The sequence below is a fragment of the Camellia sinensis genome, chromosome 12 (genome assembly GCF_055761805.1).
Source record: "Camellia sinensis isolate YWXY chromosome 12, ASM5576180v1, whole genome shotgun sequence".
Lineage (NCBI taxonomy): Eukaryota > Viridiplantae > Streptophyta > Magnoliopsida > Ericales > Theaceae > Camellia > Camellia sinensis.
In genome coordinates, this window is record NC_138972.1 from 50,343,538 (window position 1) to 50,365,603 (window position 22,066).

Sequence of the window (22,066 nt, forward strand, 5' to 3'; positions counted from 1 at the left end):
ACATTATTTTAATAATTTCAATAATATTATGATGGTCCTATTTTTTTAGAAAAATTTCACTTTAATCTTAGGTTTACTTTAAGTGCGATTTATCATTTTATTATTTAAAAATAAATACATAACTCCCTATGATTTGTAGAATAAATATTTTTTTAGACAAACCTCACTTTACTCCTTGGGTTACTCTATGTCTGGTTTACCCTATGCCATTTACAAATAAGCACATAACTCCTCCTAGTTTGTGGACTAAATTTTTTTTTAGGTAAACTTCACTTTACTCTTATGGTTTACTCTAAGTGTGGTTTACCTAATGTCATTTGGAAATAACCTAATTCTTATGATTTGTGAATTAAAGTGTATTATTAGATATGAAAGACATTAACAAGTGTAAAACACATTCCAAGATGTAAGAGGTAAACCACAAATAAAGTAAGACGCAAGAAATATTAAAGTAAATTTTGCCTTCTAAAACACTTACGAAATACTTGTTGTTTGGACAATGACATTACTTATGTACAAGTGTCTTTTAGTCTTTTAGCTCACACTTTGCTCTACAAACCACAAAAGATTAGTTCCCAATGACAAAGAGGTTATGCACACATAGGCCAAACCACAAGAAATTAAAGTGAATTCCCCCCCCCCCCCTCTTTTTTTTTTTTTTGTTTCAACACAACATTGGAAAGATAATTTTTTTTTTTGAATTTTTTCTTGAATATTTATAATAAACATAAACGTATAATGTAAAAAATGAATAGTTAAAATTTTATGCAAAAATATAATACATTTATAAATATTTATTGGGAAAATTACAATTTATCCCCCTCATCTACTGTATTTGAATTAAAGTTTTAACACTTGATCCCCTTATCTATTTTATTTTATTTTTTTCAATTTGGACCTTCATGGCGAAAATATTTTTTCAACTATATCTACAACTCAATATCACTCTACCCCTACAATTAAAAAATTGTTTAATTTTTAAGCTAAAATACAATTTTTTTTGTTAATTGTTTTCATACTTTAGTAAGAAAATTTAAATTTTTAGATGCACCTAAACAGTAAATATTTGTGAAATATTTTTAAGAAATTCACTAATGATGAAAAAAAACTAGTGTATTTTTGTGTTTTTTGTTTTTAGTTAACTTTTATATATATATATATATATATATAGAATGTTTCATAAATATTTACTTTTTAGATGCATCCAGAATAGATGTACCTAAATATAAAAAAGTTTTAACTAAAACTAAAAAAAAAATCATTAAAGAAAAAAAAAAAAAAAAAGTTCAAAAATTGTTTATAAAAACTAAACCAAACAAACTAATAATGTCATTTTAGGCCTTCCATTTGAGATGTCATGTATAAGTCACATGTCATATTTTAATGTATTTAAGAGACATATCCTTAACAAAATATTTTTAATGATATAAATTTATAAATGTATTATTTTTTAGTTGAGGGGGTCAAGTGAGATTGGGTGATAATTCAAGAGAGTAAAATGTAATTTATCTTATTTGATGAAAGGGTATTTTCATCATAAAAGTTCAAATTGAAAAAAATTAGTAGAGGAGGAGAGTTAGGTGTTATAAATTTTAATTGAGGGGAGTAATATGATATAGTTGATATGATAAAATGTAAAAAAAATGTTGGTCAATTGATAAGAGATTAATTACAAATATGAAAGATATAATAGCACCCCATAAATTATTTTGGACTCCTCATTTTTTTGGATCATCACTTATAAATTTTGAAACTCTCAAAATTTCTTTCCCCCCCAAATAATATCAAAAGTATCCTTGTGAAAACATTTTATCCATTGAATGCACATCCCCCACACCCCAACACCCCAAAAAATCCCTCTTCTAAAAAACTCTAACAAAACCCACCAAACAGAAGAAGAGTCAATGCGATTACTGTCTATGCTGCCTCATCAACCATTGTCACAGTTGATATGCCCTCTCTCTCTATATATATATATATACACACACAATTTCTTAGTTTTCTCGTAATAATTTCTTCTCTTGCAAGGAAAAAAATTTTAATAATTGGTTTAGTTAGTTTTGTTGGTAGATATTATAAAATTGTGAGTTCAGCAAAAAACTATGCAGCAATATTATCAAAGTTATGCGATGAAGGAATAACTTTTGAACTTGATAATGGATTTGGACTATTTCCAATAACTTTTGCAAGTGTTAAAAATTTTGACCATTCAATGTGTTAAGAAATTTCCATGTTCGAGCCTGTATTGCCAAACTTGAAAAAATGAAAACTTTTGCTAGTTTTAACAATTTTGATCGTTCAATATGTTAAGAAATTTTCATGTTTGGACCCGCATTCCCGAATATTACTTATTTGTTTGGGAATGCCTTCCTGAACAAATAAACAATGTTCGGGCCTGTGTTCCCGAATTTCAATCATATGTTCGGGAGTTCAATCTCAAAAAAATGATGAACATATTTTATTATTTTTGCCATTTTTTTTAAGAAACTTAACCATACAAGGCCAATCTCCTCTGAGCTAAAAACAACATCAATGCTATAAACCTCCTCTAAGCTTTTATTATTGTACTCTTATCTTATGAAGTTGTGGTTACTAGAAAAACTTTTATTCATTGTCATTGCCGGAGAAGTGTAGGTAGTCAAATGATTGCCATTGTTACCGCTGGAATATTACTGCCAAAGGATTTTCAAGGTTTTGAGGGTGGATAGGTTTTTGAAGATGGGATTTGGAGAAGATGGATGAGTGGTGATAGAGGTGGACGCTCTCATAAACCCTAATTTATGATGTAGTGTGTGCGTAAGTTTATTTGTGAGATGAGGTGTCTCAAAATTAATGATATTATTTTTAGTAATTTTATTTGAGGCTATTATTGTAATTAAAAAAAAAGTAAAAAATTAAGGGGTCTAAAATAATTTATTAGATGCTAATAGTAGCACTCTATTTATATCATCAGTTAGACTACTAAAATGTAATTTATCCATATTTGTTTGGATTTTTTTTTTAATTGTCGTGTGAGCATGACTTTAACATATCATATTTATGTCTATGATTTTGAATATATCATATTAATTATTTGAAAAGGGGGGGTGGGTGGGGGATCACACATGAAGTTTATCTCATATTTAGTAATGCTAATCAGAGTTTCCATATAGAAATTTAGGTCTTTTTACTGTATAATCACATTTTATGACATAGTATTTACTCTTTTTTTTCCCTCCCTAGATTTCAATTTTCACATTTTTTTTAAATTTATTTACAGCAAATCTTATTAGAATGGAGAAATTATGTCAAAGTGGAATAATCAAAGTTTGCAAAGAGTAATTGAGATGCTTCCATGGATTCAGAACCTTGTCCTCATAATAAGAATAGAATGATTACTTTTTCTTGTAGAAAAAATTAAGAAAGAACGAAAGAAAGAGAGAGAAGAGCTTAAGAAAAGAAAGACGTGTGGACATACCTCGGGGGGGAATAGACATCGGAAGGGACAAATGTAGAAGAGGTGCTCGAGTAGTGGTAGATACCCAAGACGCAATTTCTTCAATTGAGGGAACTCAATCTCGTAATTCGAAGGAGATTGGTGGGACGTCCCTCTGAAAAAATGAAAGAGCATTCGTAGTCTCCACAAAGTCATGGATTCTAAGGCTGGAAACTCCATCTTGTATGTTGCATCATCTTCTCCTTTTTCCTTCACAATAACTTCTTCCATTCCACAATTAGATATTTCAAGATGTTTTAATTTTCCAAACGAGCCGGTTGGAATTGGGCAACATATCGGTCCTAAATTGGGTAGAACGTCGAGCTTTAATTTCTCCAGGATAGGAAAAATAGGAGCCTCGGCGAATAATGATTGATCGACAAGCCATTGTATTCTACCACAATCAAATATTGTAAGATGTTTTAGTTTCCCAAAAGAGCCGGTTGGAAGTTGGCAGTCACATATCTTTGCTAAATCGTGTAGAGAACTGAGCTCTAATTTCTCCAGGCTAGGAAAAATAGGAGCCTTAAATATATGTGCATGTCGGAAGAATTCCATTGTATGGATAAAATATTCTGGTGTAGCACAATCATGAATTGTTAGTTCCTTCAAGTGTTGGAGTCCTTCAACTCCCTCTAGAGACAACTCTCGCACTGCATCATTCGAACTCGGCCCCCTTAACTCTAGAACTGCACTACTCCTTAACAACAACCTGACGCATTCTAACGGGATAGTACACGAGCCACGAAGTTTGAGAAGCTTTCCGAATCTTGTTATGTGTTTTGTAAAAATAGAGTCGTCGCCATCATAACCTATACAAATTGAGTATTTTTTCAATTGGCTAAACAATGGGATTCTTGGCAAAAACTCGACATTTTGTATATTAATCTCTAAAGTATTCAAATTGGACAAGTATTCAAACTCTCTCAAGCTCGCATTTGCTCCTCCTTCCTTGCCTTTTAGTTCCCAAAAGAATCCGCTGTCAACCCATCCGCAGTCAACCATGTACAACTCTTGTAATTGTTCTAGGGCTGATATGACACCATATGCTATTCTTTGAAGTTTACCACATCTTGTCAGATCTAACAACTTTAATTTAATCAGTCTTTTTATTTCAGCAGGTAACTCCTCAATGTCAGAACCACGAAAGCTGAGGATTTCCAGATTCAATAAACATCCAATTACAGATATATTATCAAACTTCTGACATTGATCAAGATGCAATGTTGACAGGCTGCTCAAGAATTGCAGTGACGACGGCAGTAACGAGATGTCTTCCGTGATTGCCAGGTCCAAAACTTCGAGTTCTCCCGTGCCCTCAAAAAAATTGTCTGGTATTTTTAGTGACCTATTCGAGCATCGTATTAGTTTTTTGCATCTCAATCCACCTGGAAACTCTACAATTTCATTTGACATCACCGAAATGGAAGTGTTAAGCTCACATGTCGCCTTCTTTGGCCACTCTCTCGGTTTGGCACCATGGATTGTCATAAAACCATGCTCATCTTTAGCCGCAATTGATATGGCGACATCGTGCACTACATCGTGCATTTTTATTTTCTCCTCCTCATCACCATCCAACAGTAAATAACAACTTTTAAGTTGATCAACAAAGACTTTCACTTGATCTCTTACGCCATCCACTTCGTCGATGCCTTCAAACCACCGCAATCCGATTCCGTATCTAACCAAATCTTCAATAGCAATATTACAGCCTTCTGGAAACAAGCAACAGAGCAGAAACAACTTCTTCGCCCCCTCTTCTTGTAGAAATTTGTAACTCAAATGTAGAGCCTGATACACTTGAACAGGCACTCCTATCAAACTACTTTCTGGACAAGGGGTCATTAGTTGTCGAAGCGCATTAATCCAATGATGTCCCTTGTCTTTGTTTGTAAGAGCCCTTCCGACAGTTACGAGGGCAAGTGGTAAACCTCCACATTCATCTACAATCTCTTTTGCTAGCGGTAGCAGATCAGAGTTGTCAGCACAATCACCTACCTTCTCTCTAAAGAGATGCCATGGTTCGTCACCCACTAGGACTTGAAGTTCGATATACCTTTTATTTTGTACTCCTTCCCATAGATTTCGATTTCGTGAAGTGAAAAGGATCTTACAAATATTGTTGCTGCCTCCTTCCAAAGGAAATCCGTACTCCTCTAAATCAAATTCTTTCCAAACGTCATCCAATATGACTAGAATTTTCTTATCCTTCGGTAGAAGTCTCTCACGTAGCCGACTTGATCGTACTGTTGGGTTCTCCATGTTGAGTTGTAAACCCAACATTTCTGCAATATGACTTTGAACCTGTTTTAAGTCTGGCTCTTGGCTGACAGTTGCTATTGCAAATTCATTGAAGAGATTTTTGGTTCTTTTTGCAACTTCTTTTGCCATTGTTGTCTTGCCCATTCCGCCCATCCCGCATATCCCAATCAAGTGGATCCCATCATCTTTCAAAGCCTCAATAATCTCGTTCATGACCAGAATTCGAGAATCAAACCCCTGGAATTCTGTTGTTGTAGTGCTTGGTGGTGGTGGATTGTAGGACGATTGAATGTAGTTGCTACCCTCAGCATGGAGAAGAGCAAGTTCCTGAGTCTTCTTCACGGCTTTCCTGCCCAGTGAGTAACGCAACTTGAGATTTGGACACCACCCATTGAAACAACCCTTTTGAACTTGGGCCTTGTCTTTAATAATTGTCTCTGCCTCTGCTGTGTTGTCATTTGCTTTAGTCAGCCATGCCTCAAGATGAGGTCCAACGGTTCTAACATTGTTGCGTGTTTCATCCACCCCTAGTTGAACCCCTTCCCTTGTCACTTTTAGGCTGTCCAATTGAGTCTCAAGATTTTGAATGTTGGTGTTGAAGCAAAACAGATAACCAAACTGTTGGCCGATCGGAGCAACCAAGTTTTCTCCGATTCTCCCCAAAATAGCATAACCAATTCCCTCAGCCATTTCAACTTGTTCTTCCGCTGATGCTGTTTTGGTTAAAGTAAAAAAAATCAACATACCAATGCAAGAGATTGTAATTGTAATTGTAATTCTAATTTGGGAGACACTTAAAAAACAGTCAGTTTAGTGGTATTTTTTCAAATTTGTGCCAAAATAGTTTACTTTTCACATCTCTAACTGTAGAAGGATTCCTGTCTAAAAAAAAAACTGTAGAAGGATTTTTTTTTTTTTATTAAAAAAAGTAATATATATAGAAAAAATACAAAATATATATATATATATCACTAGATACAAAAAAACAAGGGTTTTTTTTAGTGGACTTTCTTTCAACTCTTTTTTTGGGGGGGGGGGGGGGGGGGTTGTGTGTGTGGGAGGGTTCCATCTAGTAAGTGGACTTTAAAGTGCAAATCTTTGTACCAAGACCAATATAAATTAATCAAAAAGTTACTAAAAAAAACAATTCCAGACACAAGATTGAAAGTTTATAATTTTTTTTTAGGATAAATTCATTTAGAAAAAATACAATTATCTCTACAATTTTGACATAATTGTACAAATCTTCCTTGATGTTTTAATTCATAAAACACTTGGGTCATTTTTCGTCATTAATTTGTGAATCGTATAAATGAAAAAAGTGTTTTATCTTGTCTTTTCTTCTAAACTATATATTTAGCTTTTTTTTATTTATTTTATTTATGTGTCTATCCACTATGTGCATTAATGTTGATTACTTTAACTTTATTAGAAAAATATGTTAGTATAATTATATTAAAGTGGTAAGACTAATTATTATTTTTATCAAATCTCAAAGGAAGTGATTGTAATTTATTCTTTTTATTATTATTATTTTATTCGTGTAACAATTTAGAATAACAACCACAGCATGGTGAAAAGAAAGAGTGTCCTTAACAAGAAGTAATACTATACAAATATAATTTTGTACCCAAAAAAAATTATAGAATGAAAGGGTTTTTTAAGCATTAGCAGTGGCGGACGTGGGAATTTTAGTTAGAGGGGACTGCATTCAAATTGTACAATTAAATTTTAGGATAATTCTATTTGCACATTATACAAATTTTCAGTACACATCATAAATATGTTTAGAAATAAATTTTTGAACAAATATCAAATGTTCAGATTTAGATTTGTGAACATAAAACAGTTGTTCGGATATAAATAATTGAGCGGACTATACATTTGAGCATTTATTTTTGTTCGTAACTTTAAATCTGAACATTTGATTTGTTCAGAAATTTATATTCAAATACATTTGTAGTGTGTACTGAGAGTTTGTATGATGTGTAAATAGAATTTTTCTAAATTTTAATTCTTTTATTAATAGCTAAATCATCATACACAAGTATATCAAAAGATGCATTTTTATAACTCTACAAAATAAGAATAAAAGATACACACAATAAGAATATTATTCATTTGAATAAGGACGGCTCAACAAGAGGTTTAGTGCGAAATCTCAACAAGTAGCCTTTTCTTATATTTAAAAGCAAAATACATTTTCCTCTTCGACTTTATGATTGTTAGCTGTATATTATTATAGATGTATCTTATCCTATTGTATCTATCTCTCTCTATCTCTATCCCCTTCTATGCTTATCTCTATCTTTTCTGTATCTATCTAGGTTTCCTTTCTGCCTATATATACAGGCTTCTCCTATTGTATTATTCATTCAATTCAATATAGAGTTTCTCTTTTCTCTTCTTTCTCTATTTTCATAACATGGTATCAGAGCCTAGGTTATCTCATAGCCTCATTTTTTTTTCTGGTTCTGTCCCCGATTGGTTTCTACTGGCTTCTGCGTATCTAGTTCCTCTCTGTTTCAATGATTGGACTACACCAAACTCTTCGTCTCTTCAAGAGGAAGCAAACGCCACCAGAATCACCCTCATCGGCCATTAGACGCGCCTTCACGCGCCACCCAAAGATCGGCGCATCAGCTTGCTTCGGTTCTACTCTCGACATGCTCCCACACGCGTCGTCTCAGCCGGCTTCCCTCGGCTTCTGCTCTTCGGCTTCCGCACCAGCCTCGGCTCGCCATCGGCTTCCGCATCAGCCTCGGCTCTCCCATCAACTTCCGCCTCAGCCGTTCTGTCCTCAGCTTCCGCCCAGCTTCTCTCAGCCGCGTGCCTTGTTTAGTTTAGCCGCTGACGTCAGCCCTATTCAGTCGCTGACGTCAGCCTCTCTCAGCCCCTGGCTGGCTGCTGACTTCATCACAGCACAGTGCTGACGTCAGCCCTACTTGTTCCTAAGGTTTTTTGGGCTTCTGAATCTGTTGGTGACCTCCATTTTGGCAATTATGGATCGTATTGACAATATCCAATCTGTTCCTATTATACTTGATGGGTCTAATTATGTTAGTTGGGCCCAAGCTCTCTCTAGTTTCATTAAAGGGAAACGCCTTTGGCGGATTATTACTGGTACTCTTTCCAAACCCAACCAAAAGGAGGATGAGACGGACTCTGCATTCGATGACCGTCTTGACAAATGAGAAAGTAAGAATTATCAAATTATCACATGGTTCCGGGCTACCTCAATTCCTTCCATCAACCTTCAATTTGGACACTTTCAGGACGATGACTCCCTTGCCTCTCCTGCCAAAGCAATTTGGGATTTTTTGAAAGAACGTTATCAGACCACTGGCCATACTCATCAATATCAACTGTTGCAGACTCTTCATCACATGCGCCAAGCACCCGGTCAGTCTCTCAATGACTTCTTATCCCACATGTCGTCCGTTTGGGACCAGCTCACTCTTTCTAAACCTCCATGGGCTTATTCTGATGATGCACAACTATTTATTACTTATCGGAATCATCAGTGACTATTACAGTTTCTTATGGCTCTTCATAGCACTTTTGAGTCCGTGCGTGCTTCTTTGCTTCATCGTTTGCCCTTGCCCACTTTAGAGTAAGTCATTACTACGCTCTTATCAGATGAGACTCGTTTTGGGAGTCTCAGATCTCACAACATGGATTCTGTTCTTGCTACTCCATCTTCTCAGAGTTCCCCATCTTCATAGTCACTCATATGCAGTTATTATCGCAACCGAGGCCTGCCAGCCAATCATTCTCTTGTTCACTGCCAAGTTCACGAATGTTTGACTTGTCATAAGACTGCTCCGGGCCATCTCCAAAGCAATTGTCCTCGAGCTCCCTCTACTACTTCATCTAAGAAAGGGGCTTCTCGTTCTGGGTCTCAGTCCAAATTTAACCACGGTTCTCGCTCTGCTGCTGTTGCCTCTGAGGGTTCTTCTGCTCCTTCTTTCTCTATGGATGATGTTGAGTCCATTATCCACCAGGTGCTCAACAAATCGAGTACTCCTCCTTCTACTGCTCTTTCAGTAACCTCAGGTAACTCTTCATGGTATTTTGATTCTGCATGTTGTAATCACGTGACTTCTCACTCCACTCTATTTTCTTCTTTGTCATCATCCTCTTCTACTCCCACTATACACACTACTGATGGTTCTCATATGCCTGTTAGTCATATTGGCCAAATCTCTATTTCCACTGTGTCTCTTTCTGATGCTTACCATATTCCTTCTCTTAAAATGAACCTTATCTCTGTTGGTCAGTTATGTGAACTTGGTCTAACTATTACTTTTTCTGTTAATGGTTGTTTGGTGCAGAACCCTCAGACGAGACAGATCCTTGGGATAGGCCGTAAGCATGGACGTCTGTTTGAGCTTATTCATCTTCGCAGTCCACACAAATCATCTCCTGTTGCTGCTGCATCTACTATGTCTCATTTTCATCTTTGGCATTGTCACTTAGGACATGTCTCTTTTAGTCGTTTAAAAAATTTAGTTTCCAGTGGTCAATTAGGTCGTGTCTGCCTTGACGATGTCGATTGTTTATCTTGTCAAATTGCTAAACAACCTGCATTACCTTTTAATAAAAGTAATTCTATTTCTACTGCTCCTTTTGATCTTGTGCATTCAGATATTTGGGGACCTTCCCTCACACCTACCATAGAGGGGTCTAGATATTTTGTGATTTTTGTTGATGATTTTTCTCGATATACTTGGCTTTTTCTTCTCAAAAATCTCTCTGAACTTAAACAGATTTACTATGATTTCTCTGCTATGGTCCACACTTAGTTTTCTTGTACTATTAAGCTTTTTCGTTCTGATAATGCTAAGGAGTACTTGGATTCTGATTTTCTTTCTTTTCTTCAGGCTCATGGTACTCTTTCTCATCGATCTTGTGCAGACACTTCCCAACAAAATGGACAAGCCGAAAGAAGGCACCATTATATTCTAGACACTACTCGAGCTATTCTCCTTTCTTCTTCTTGTCTTGAAAAATTTTGGAGGGAAGCTGCCCTCACTGCCATCCATACCATCAATCCAGTCCCTACCCCTGTCATAGCTAACACAACTCCTTACGAGCGTTTGTATGGTTCTCCTCCTGATTATACCACTCTTAAAGTTTTTGGTTCTGCTTGTTTTGTTCTACTTCAGCCTCATGAACACACTAAACTAGAACCTTGTTCTCGTCTTTGTTGTTTTCTGGGGTATGGTATCGAACATAAAGGGTATTGTTGTTGGGATCCTATCTTCAAGCGTCTTCATAGTTCTCGTCATGTGGTCTTCTGGGAACACAAAATGTTCTCCACTCTTTCCAAGTTTCACCTACCATAGTCCACCCACTCACCGGTCTTCACTGATATTTCTATAGATTTGTTTTCTGATGACTTTGATGCAGATTCTGGCTCCATGCTTCCACAGCCACCTACGCCTATCGTCCATCTTGAGGATCCTGTGTCAGCTGATGGCCCTACGCCTTCTCTGGCTCAGGTGGAGGTTCCTCCGGAACCTATTTCCATTGAGGTTCCCCCTCTACCTGAACGTCATTCTATCCGGGTAAGGCAACCTCATGTTCTTCTCTGTGATTATATTGTTGGTTCCACTGCTTTTTGCTCTCATGAGCCTACTTCTTATCGAGAAGCTTCTTCTAACCCTCTTTGGCAACAAGCTATGACTGATGAACTGTAGGCTTTCGATCAAACTCATACCTGGGATATGGTTGATCTTCCTCCTGGCAAGCGTACTGTTAGTTGCAAATGGGTTTACAAGATCAAAACTTATTCTGACGGTTCCATTGAGCATTACAAAGATCGCATTGTCGCTCGGGGATTTAGTCAAGAATATGGGATTGACTATGAGGAAACATTTGCTCATGTTGCCCGTCTTACTTCAGTTCGCAGCTTACTTGCCGTTGCTACTGCTCGCCACTAGCACATTTCTTAGATGGATGTCAAGAATGCATTTCTCAATGGTGACCTCATTGAGGAAGTTTATATGCAACCTTCTCCTGGTTCTTCTGTTCCCTCAAACAAGGTTTGCAAACTCCGCCGTGCTTTATATGGTTTGAAACAAACTCCACATGCCTGGTTTGCCAAGTTCAGCTCTACCATTCGTGACTTTGGTTTTTCTTCTAGTGCCCATGATTCTGCCTTGTTTATCCGTAAGACGGAGCGCGGTACTATTCTCCTTCTCCTCTATGTGGATGATATGATTATCACTGGAGATGACACAGTGGGTATTTCTAGTCTCAAACAGTTTTTCCGTCGCCAGTTTGAGATGAAAGATTTGGGTGCACTTAGCTACTTCCTTGGCTTGGAAATTTCTCAAGATTCCTCTGGTTATTTTCTTACTCAGGCCAAGTATACTTCTACTCTTTTGGCTCGTGCTAGCCTTTTCGATTGCAAGACTGTCACTACTCCAGTTGATCCTCAGACTCGTCTTGCACCTCTTAATGGCCCCCTATTGTCAGATGCAACTCTATATCGTCAGTTAGTTGGTAGTCTTGTCTATCTCACAGTTACTCGTCCAGATATTGCTTATGTTGTTCACATTGTCAGTCCTCGCTCTCCACACTATGCTGCTCTGGTTCGCATTTTGCGCTATCTTAAAGGAACTTTGTTTTATGATCTTCACTATTCCCCTCACTCTTCTCTACAGCTGCATGCCTTTTCTGATGCCGATTGGGCAGGGGATCTTGCCGATCGTCGTTCCACTACTGGGTTCTGCTTTTTCTTAGGCACCTCTCTCATTTCCTGGCGTAGCAAGAAGCAAACCCTTGTTGCTCGTTCTAGTACCGAGGCTGAGTATCGTGCTCTTGCAGACACTACTCAGGAGCTTGTGTGGCTTCGTTGGCTTCTTTCTGACATGGATGTTTCTCATTCCGCTGCCACTAATCTTTATTGTGACAATCAAAGTGCTATTCAGATTGCCAATAACGATGTCTTCCATGATCACACCAAGCATATTGAGATCGATTGCCACTTCATACGACAACATGTTACTAGTGGCCATGTTCGTCTTCTCTTTGTTACCTCTGCTGATCAGACCGCCGACCTCTTCACCAAAGCTCATCTTCCACACCACTTTTCTGATCTCCTCTCCAAGCTCAAATTGATATATGACTTACCACCTTGAGCTTGAGGGAGGGTGTTAGCTGTATATTATTATAGATGTATCTTATCCTATTGTATCTATCTCTCTATATCTCTATCTCCTTCTATGCTTATCTCTATCTTTTCTGTACCTATTTAGGTTTCCTTTCTGCCTATATATGCAGGCTTCTCCTATTGTATTATTCATTCAATTCAATATAGAGTTTCTCTTTTCTCTTCTTTCTCTATTTTCATAACAATGATTAATCTTGAGATTATTCACAATCTTTACTATTATTGGGGAAAAAAAATGAATCTTGTTGGATTTTTGGAGAACGATTTTTGTAACAGCTTTATTATTGAGGGTCTTTGAAAAATGAGAATTTTTAAGTTTTATTGTTAAAGGTTTTTTTGAATAAAGAGGAATTTTATCATACTTTTATTACTAGAACAACTATTCTTGACTTTTCATACATTATTTCCCACTAATAATTATTTATCACCCCTCATATAGTTAAATAAAATATGAGCATAATAAATTACATACCTCACTACAAAAATAAATCACAATAAAATTACATCATAAAAATATCTTACAAAACACTGAAAAAACTTTTCTTCAGATTTAATTTTCAATTACAATAAAAATTATTATCATAAAATAATAATTTTTTTATTATTATTTATGAATTTTGAAAAATATATAAACTTGTGGGGCCGGCTTTCACGTGGATGATGAATCCTCGGAGGGGCCATCATTCCCCATTCACCAAGTCAGCAGCAATATAACATAAATTAATAGAGTTTGTGGAAGTTTTTGCGGGAGGCACAGCCCCCCTCCCGTCCGCCCTGGAGTAATATCATATTATACTGCATATGTTTCATATGTATAAAAATTATGTTTGTAAGCATATGTGACAATTAGGTGTCATCAATGGATCGGATCAGATTTATTTACATTGTAATTATTGTGTACAATTTTGATATTTTAGCACGTTTTTTGGGTTTTAATTAGTCAATTGATTGGTATGGATCGGACCTATTTAAAAAATTAAATCACGTGTCACTCATAAATCCAAATCTTATGGGCCAAAATCAAGCTGAACTAAGCTACACATTTTTTAGATTTTCATTAGTTATTTTTCTTGTTTACGATCCAATATAATTTAAGTATTTTAATTTTTTTATTAGTTTTATTATGTTTATTTCTTAATCTTTAAAATCGTAAAATTGGCAATTTTATATTAGTTTTGGAGCTTTTTTAATTTTTTCCTTTTGAATTTTTATGAGAGAATAGATTTTGACAAATAAGGAAGGAAATGGTTTTATCTTTCCTTTAAGAAGCATAAATCATGAGATAATTAATATTTTTTATAATTATTGGTTGAATGGGCTAGCGAAATTATATTTTTCCAAAATTATATTTTAATTCAAAAAAATAGTGAGGAGTTTTAAAGCTCTCACAAGGCTACTTACAAAAAATCACTTTACTATAATATATAGTATAGATATATAGTATAGATTATGTTTAGTTTAGGTAAGAATATTCATATTTACTTATTATCATCTATATAATTTGTGACAATGGTCGACTGGATAGGTTACAAGAATTTTAATAGGATTAAATGGGACATAAGTCTCGTAAATGTAATTTTGAATAATAATAATAACTAATTTATTGAAATAAATAAACACACACAATTTTTTTTTAATGAATTAAAAAATCATTTTCGTATTAATTTTAATCAAACTAATTTCTATTAAAAAAATCAAAAAACTAATTTTGAAAATGAAACCAAAAACACAACTCTATTTGGTTGAATTTATTTTCTAAACACCAAAGAAATTATTTTTAAATTTTCTAAAATTAATTTCTTTCCACAAAAAAAAATTAAAAAAAAAAGACAGAAAATCATATGAAATAATAAGTTTTTAATTTTCTTTTTCAACAAATTAGTTTTTAAAATGTTTTCAAAAACAGATCATGAAAACTTAACTAAACAGATATACACAAAACTATTTTTTTTGTTTAGATAAAATACATTTATGGTACTTATAATATGCGTTTCGTCTCATTTTAGTTCTTTAAATTTTAATTTTGTCAACTTTGTTCTTTAAGTTTTCAATTTTAGCCAAATTTTAATTTTGTCAACTTTGTTCTTTAAGTTTTCAATTTTAGCCAAATTGATCCAAATCTAAATAATCATCTAAATTGGAATAACTATAAATTTCAACTATGTTATCTAAACTATACATTTTGTGTCATTTTGGTCCATAAAATTTAATTTTGTTAATTTCGTCACTTAATCTTGCAATGTTACGTTTGATCTTCTTCATCAATGTTTTAGGATCAAATTAACGTAATTAAAAAAATTTAGGGGTAAATTAAACTTTGCACCCCTATGCTTTGTACCAAATCCTACTTTTATCCCTATACATAAAATCGTAATAGTCAACCCCCTACATTTCTGGTCAAATCTCACTTTAGTCTCAATACATAAAATCATGACACTCAGTTGCCTACACTTCTAATCAAGTGTCAATTTACCCTTTTTGTTACTCCATTGTTTAAATTTTTAACATAATACAATCATGTGACAAGTATGTGACTACGAAATGAAAGCAAAAGAAGAAGATCATGCCTATACAAATAAATCATAATAAAATTACAACATAAAAATATCTTACAAAACACTTAAAAACTTTTCTTCAAATTTAATTTTCAATTACAATAAAAATTATTAATATAAAATAATAATATTTTTATTATTTAAAATTTTTTGAATATATATGGAGTGTTTTGGGAAGTTGGTAAAAAGTTGGCTTTTGGCTTTTTACCAAGTTTTTTGGCTTTTTTGGAGGTGATTTGGGAAGTTGGTAAAAAGCTGATTTTTGGCTTTTTACCAAGTTTTTTGGCTTTTTTGGAAGTGATTTGGGAAGTTAGTAAAAAACTGATTTTTTTGATTTTTGGTTTAATATTTATTTATGGCATCAAATCAAAATAAAATGACCAATATACCCTTGCCAAACTTTGGAATTTTAGGTAATTTGTTAACATGGAGTGTATTTAGGTAATTTTACAAGGAAGCTTTTTTGTCACATCCCAAATGCAAGTCCCGACGTTTTCAACTACTGGCATCTTTTTTCACAAGTCAAAAACGTGACGTTTTTGGTGTCTTCCCAAAATGGCACATAAACTTGTGGGGGTCACCTCTCACATGGATGATGGGATCCTTGGAGGGGTCATCCCTTATCACTTCACCAAGTCAGCAAGATTTATTTTTCAGAGAATTGATTTATTTTTTATTAATTTTTTTAATATTTTAAGTAATTTTTTTTTAATTTTTATATATATCTAACATAAATACATTTTAAAAATATAATATTTGTGAAAAAAAAATTTAAAAAATTTATTAAATGCCAAAAATAATTAAAAAAATATGAAAATTCAATATATTTTCTTATTCTTGATATTTATTGATTTTTTAAAATATTATTTTACAAATATTTTACTTTTTAGATATACATAAGTAAAGTGCATCTAAAAAAATAAAAAATTACCTAAAATTTAAAAAAATATTTATTAAAAATAAAAATAAAAAACATGAAAAATAAAAAAAAATTAATTTTAAAAAAATTGAAGCAAAACACAGTAAATATAACATAAATTAATGGAGTTTGTGGAAGTTTTGCAGGGGACACAAGCACCGTTCCGTCCACCTAGGAGTGTTGTCATATCATTCTAAATATGTTTTATGTATAAAAATTATTAGCTTATTACCCGTGCTATGCACGGGATAATTATACATATTTATATTTATTTTAGTTTTTTTAATATATAAATTATATTTTTTAAGATTTTTTATAAAAATAATTTAATAATCTTCTCACTAATTATAGTGTATGAAAGAAGTTAAAAATGGTACTGCATTAACTATACACAGATTATATTTATAATTATTTGTATAAGAGAATTTTAAATGCTGATCAGGGGATTTTGATCAAATCAATAAATGCAAGCATGTGAAAAGACATGTGAATTGAAAAAAATTAATAAATGTTGATTAGGGAATTTTGACCAAATTAATAAATGCTAAGTTTTTTTTAATAAAAAATTAAAAAAATTCAGATTGGGATATTGAAACTCCCACAAGCTTTGGGGGTTAAAAACCCCCTTTTACTTAATATATAGTATAGATATTTTTAAACATATGACAATTAAGGGTCATCAATAGGTCAGGTTGGATTTATCTAGACTGCAATTATTATGTCTAAATCATATATTTTAATAGATTTTTTTCACTTTGATTGGTCAACGAATTGGTTCAAACCTATTTAAAAAATTAAAATTACGTTTCACTCATAAATCCAAATCTTATGAGTCAAAATCAAACCGAATTAGGCTACACATTTTTCATTACACTTATATTATTAAGTTCCCACACATTTTTCATTTACATTTTTTTTTTTGGGATAAATTTTCATTCACATATTTTTTATATTTTCATTAGTTATTTTTCTTGTTTAGTTTCGAACATAGTATAGATTTTAATTTTTTTTTAGTTTTATTATATGTGTATTTCTTAATTTTTAAAATCATAAAATTGACAATTTTATATTAGTTTTGGAGCTTTCTTCATTTTTCCTTTTGAATTTTCATGAGCAAATAGATTTTGACAAATAAGAAAAGAAATTGTTTTATCTTTCCTTCTAAGAAGTATAAATCATGAGATAATATTTTTATAATTATTGGCTGAATGGGCTGGCCAACAGTATTTGTTAAAATTATGTTTTAATTCAAAAAAATATTCAGGAGTTTTAGAACTCTGACAATACTACTCACGAAAAGTCACTTTATAATACATATATATATATAGTATAGAGTATGTTTAGTTTAGGTAAGAATATTCATATTTACTTATTAGAAAAATGTTTGGGAGCACTAATTAGTACTGCCACTAATTAGGTGGCAGTGGATCCCGTCATTAATGATGTGATGTTTTGGTCTTGGAGTTGTGTTTTTTTTTTTTTTTTTTACTTTTTTAATGCATTAGTGCTATTAGTGGTGATGTTTTTAGTGGGATGAATCATTGTTGTACTTATTACCATCTATATAATTTGTGACAATGGTTGATAGGATAGGTTACAGAAATTTTAATAAGATTAAATAGGACATAAGTCTCTTAAATGTGATTTTGTAAAAACAAATAATAATAAATAATTTATTAAAAAATAAATAAATAAAAAATACTCATCATTTTCATATGTTTTTACCCTTTTTAGTAGAAAAATAATTTTAATAAATTAAAAAAAAAAAAGTCATTTTCATACTTATTTTAATCAAACTGTTGGCACCATAACCTTAAAATTTTCTATCAACAGAGGAATGAGCATGTGCAAAAGAGGTTCAAAAATTAAGGGCGTGGAGTTAGTGGCCCAAGGAAGAAGAGTGAGGATGTGACACATGGCAACTTCAGGAAGAAAGAAAGCACAAGGTAGTTCTAGCAGTTGCAGATCATGGGCAGATGTGGGAATCCATCAAATGGACACGTAGTTGCACAGCATGGCCAGTAAAGGCCAAATAAAGTTTGGAAGTTCAAAGGAAAAAAAGGCTTTCAACCAAAGTCATAACTCATGTGAAATCTAGGAGCAGTGTAACTTATCTAGGAATAGTTCTTGTACTTAGGAGTAGTTTGTTTACAATTTAGTTCTTGTAACCAAGTTTGGCCCTATCGATTGTGATGTTATTTGAACTTGTAATTTGATTCTTGTAAGTGGGCGACAACTTTAAGTTTTATTCAATCGAAATTCAGTTTGTTTACATTTGTTTCTTCACATTACAACCTCCAAAGAAGTCCTTGAATCTGTCAAGGCATAAGACATCAACCACATTGCCTGATTGAATTTCTGTTTGTGAAAATTGGTTTCCTTTGTGGACTTTTCCCTATCGATTTGACCCAAACCAGATTTTTGCTAACATATTTTGGCACGCCCAGTAGGACCAGTCTAATTTGGAGTGATGGCTAAAAAGAAACAATATGAGATCTTTGAAGACCCTGGGAAAAGGGTTGTTGATGGAGAAGAACTTGATGGTGAGTTTGAATGAGTTAAAGACAACATAAATGATGGCCACTCGGTGGTTGGACAAGAAACAGGCAAAGGAAATGGCCAAAATGTGGCCTTCACTGGCCAATCCAATTGTTCACTTATTGATCCAAGAATGGCTCTTCTACTGTTATTTTTTTATTTATTACAATCAATGTATTAGAATTCTTTTGGGTTGTAATTAATTATTTATTTTTTTGATGTATTTTTCTATAGCCATGTAAGGGGATGTGTTTCACTGTTACCAATACATTTCAAGGTTGCCTTAACATGTTGCACCATATTGTAGACACTCCATTTTTGACCGACCTTAAGACTCAGACGTCACCGATTGAGCGCTCGGTGATGGTGCATATTGTGCTCGTTCAGAAGTTTCAGAGTCTCGGCTGCGAGCCTTGCCTCCGAACTTCCGGGCTCTTTCGTGTCTTGCCTCGGTTTGTGAACCAGGCTCCGTTTTCTCTGTTTTCTCTTCCCGAAGGAAAGGAGAGGTCTCGTAGATCATCTCTCAGTGGCCGTAGGCTACGTTTCGTGGTCGTAGGCCATTTTTCCCGTTTGGAGCCCGGTTTCCGATTTTTCGGAGCCGACGGCCGTGTGCCTCGGTTCGGGACCGCTTAACCACCTCCGTTTGCCCCGATTTTTGGTATGCACCCCACCAACATCCATTCCAACAACTTGGAGCTGTTTTTCAGAGCTTAGGAGCACCATTTCTCTGACCAAGAGCTGCTGGTCCATTGGTCTTAAAGGGTAAGCTTCTTTTCCCTCTTTTTTGTTCCTATCTTGCTCTATATCTAAGCCTTTCTTGCAAGCATTTTTGGGCTCCGACCCAAACTGTAAATAGTCATATTTTGAGCTCCTTTTCATGTTTTATTAAGGACCTTTTGCTGTTTGAGGTCTCCTACTATCACTTGCCTCTTTAATTCTCTTTTAGGCCTATTTTTGCATGGTATTTTAGGCTTATTTGTGAGCTGTTTCGGACTTGGTCATAAACTATAAAATGTCTTGTTTTGAGCCCCTCTTCAACTTTGTTGAAGGGCTCTCTTCAGTTTGAGGCCGGCAGCTACCACTTGCCTCTTTATCTCTCTTTTAGGCCTATTTTTGGGGGGAAATTTGAATTTCATTTCCCCCCCCCCCCACCTTTTCCTTCACTCCTTTGCCTATATAACCAGCACCCCCAGCTGTGTTTTAAGAGGTTACAAAATTTGCTTTAAGGCTCTTGCATTATATCTTTCTCTCTCTCTCTATTCCAAGCTCCAAAACCCCAAGTTTCCTACACCATTTCTACACTACCTCATAGCACAAAGCCTCCATACTCCATTCCAGACCTTTGAAGCTGATTTCTAGAGGTGAAGAGCTTCTAAACTTGGTCCAAAAGTCGTTGAAGCTTGGTTCTACAAGGGTGAGTCCCATTTTCCCTCTTTCTTGCCTTGTTTTGTTCCATATCTAAGCCATACTTGCTTACACTTTTGAGCTCCGACCCTAACTGTAAATAGTCATATTTTGAGCCTCTTTTCATGTTTTATTAAGAACCTCCTGCTATTTGAGATCTCCTACTACCACTTGCTTCTTTATCTCTCTCTTAGGGCCTAATCTTGCATGATATATTATCCTTGTTTTTGATCATTTCTAGGCTCTAAGCCAAACTGTAAATAGTCTTATTTTGAGCCCCTCTTAAACATTGTTGAAGGGATCTTCTCTGTTTGAGGTCCCCTACTGCCACTTGCCTCTTTATCTCTCTTTTGGGCCAATTTTTGCATGGTAGTTTAGGCTCATTTGTAAGCTGTTTTGGACTCTTCCATAAACTGTGAAATGTCTTGTTTTGAGCCCCTCTTCAAATTGTTTGAAGGGCTCTCCTCTGTTTGAGAACAGTATCTGCTGCTAGTCTCTTTACCCCTCTTTTAGGCCTTTTCTTGCATGATAGTTTGGCCTTATTTGTGATCATTTTCGTGGCTTGATGTAAACTGTAAAATACCTTTTTTTGAGCCTCTATTCAACTTCGTTGAAGGGATATTTGTCATTTGGCTTCTGTCCCTTTGTGCTTAATCTCTATTTTGGGGCTATTTTTACATGATAGATTAGCCCTATTTGTGTTCATATTTGAGACTTTTTATAAACTGGAAATATGCATGTTTTTGGACTTTCTTGCTTCTGTATACATACTTCATGATCAAATAATGCATGTTTTGTATAGCTATAGGCCAATGCATATGCCTAGTTTTGTGTTTCGGGTTCATTCCATGCATCGGGTGCCATGTTTCCATGTTTCGGGGCCGTTTTGCATCATATTTTAGCACTGAAATTTGCATGTTTGCATACCATGTTTCATGCCTTGCCATGCCTTGTTAGTGTTGCATGCTATGCCTTGGGTTCGGTCCTCGGTTTGCGTACATGTGTGCACGCATTTCGAGTGTCTCATTTTTCATCTCATGGCTACTAATGTGAATGTGGCTGAGGTCCACTCATGTTGGTGTAAGTCCATTGTGCATTGAGTATGCCATTTCATTTTATAGCATTGCGTATGCTAGGTTGTATGTTAGAGCATTGCGTATGTCTTGTTACATCGTGCATTGTGTATGCCATCTCATAGCATTGTGCATGCTAGGTTGTATATTAGTTGCATTCATGCATGTCATGCATATTGCATTGTGCTTGGGATAGGAGTTAGCCCGAGCACGAGAAACGAGGGACGTTTCATACTTCGAGTGACGGAATGTGTCTCAATTCCCAGTCACCGACACTTCGGATTATCTATGATGGAGTTTAGGTTTTGTTGTGTTTATATGTGCATTCACTGCATATTGAGTCGTGCAATTCGACTCCTCGGCCATCATGCATCGATATGCATGATTGGTGGCACGAGGACCGAGGACTACACTCCCTGAAGAGTAGTCATGCATACATATGTGAAAATACTTTGCCATGCCCCTTTGTTGCTCTCTGTTGTAGCAAATCAGAAATCGACAACCTTCCGGAGCTTGGCACGCATTCCAAGAACAATTGCAAACAGAGGCAAACCGGGGCATCGCGAGGGATTCTCCGCACAAGGCAACCCGAGCATGCATCATTCATCATCCGGAGCAGATTTGAAGCAATCCCTAGCTTGCATGCCAATTTATTAC

At 34.7% G+C, this 22,066-nt stretch overlaps 1 protein-coding gene across 1 annotated transcript in view; it reads right to left on the reverse strand.

The window, feature by feature from the left end:
* The window catches only part of LOC114306493 (putative disease resistance protein At4g27220), an 86,225-nt gene that overhangs the window by 13,243 nt on the left and 50,916 nt on the right, over window positions 1-22,066 (reverse strand). Inside the window, exon 3 of the mRNA XM_082896857.1 lies at window positions 3,379-6,453. Within this exon, the coding sequence (XP_082752983.1) occupies window positions 3,379-6,430 (3,052 nt within the window). The 5' untranslated portion in view covers window positions 6,431-6,453. The remainder of the gene's footprint in view (window positions 1-3,378; window positions 6,454-22,066) is intronic.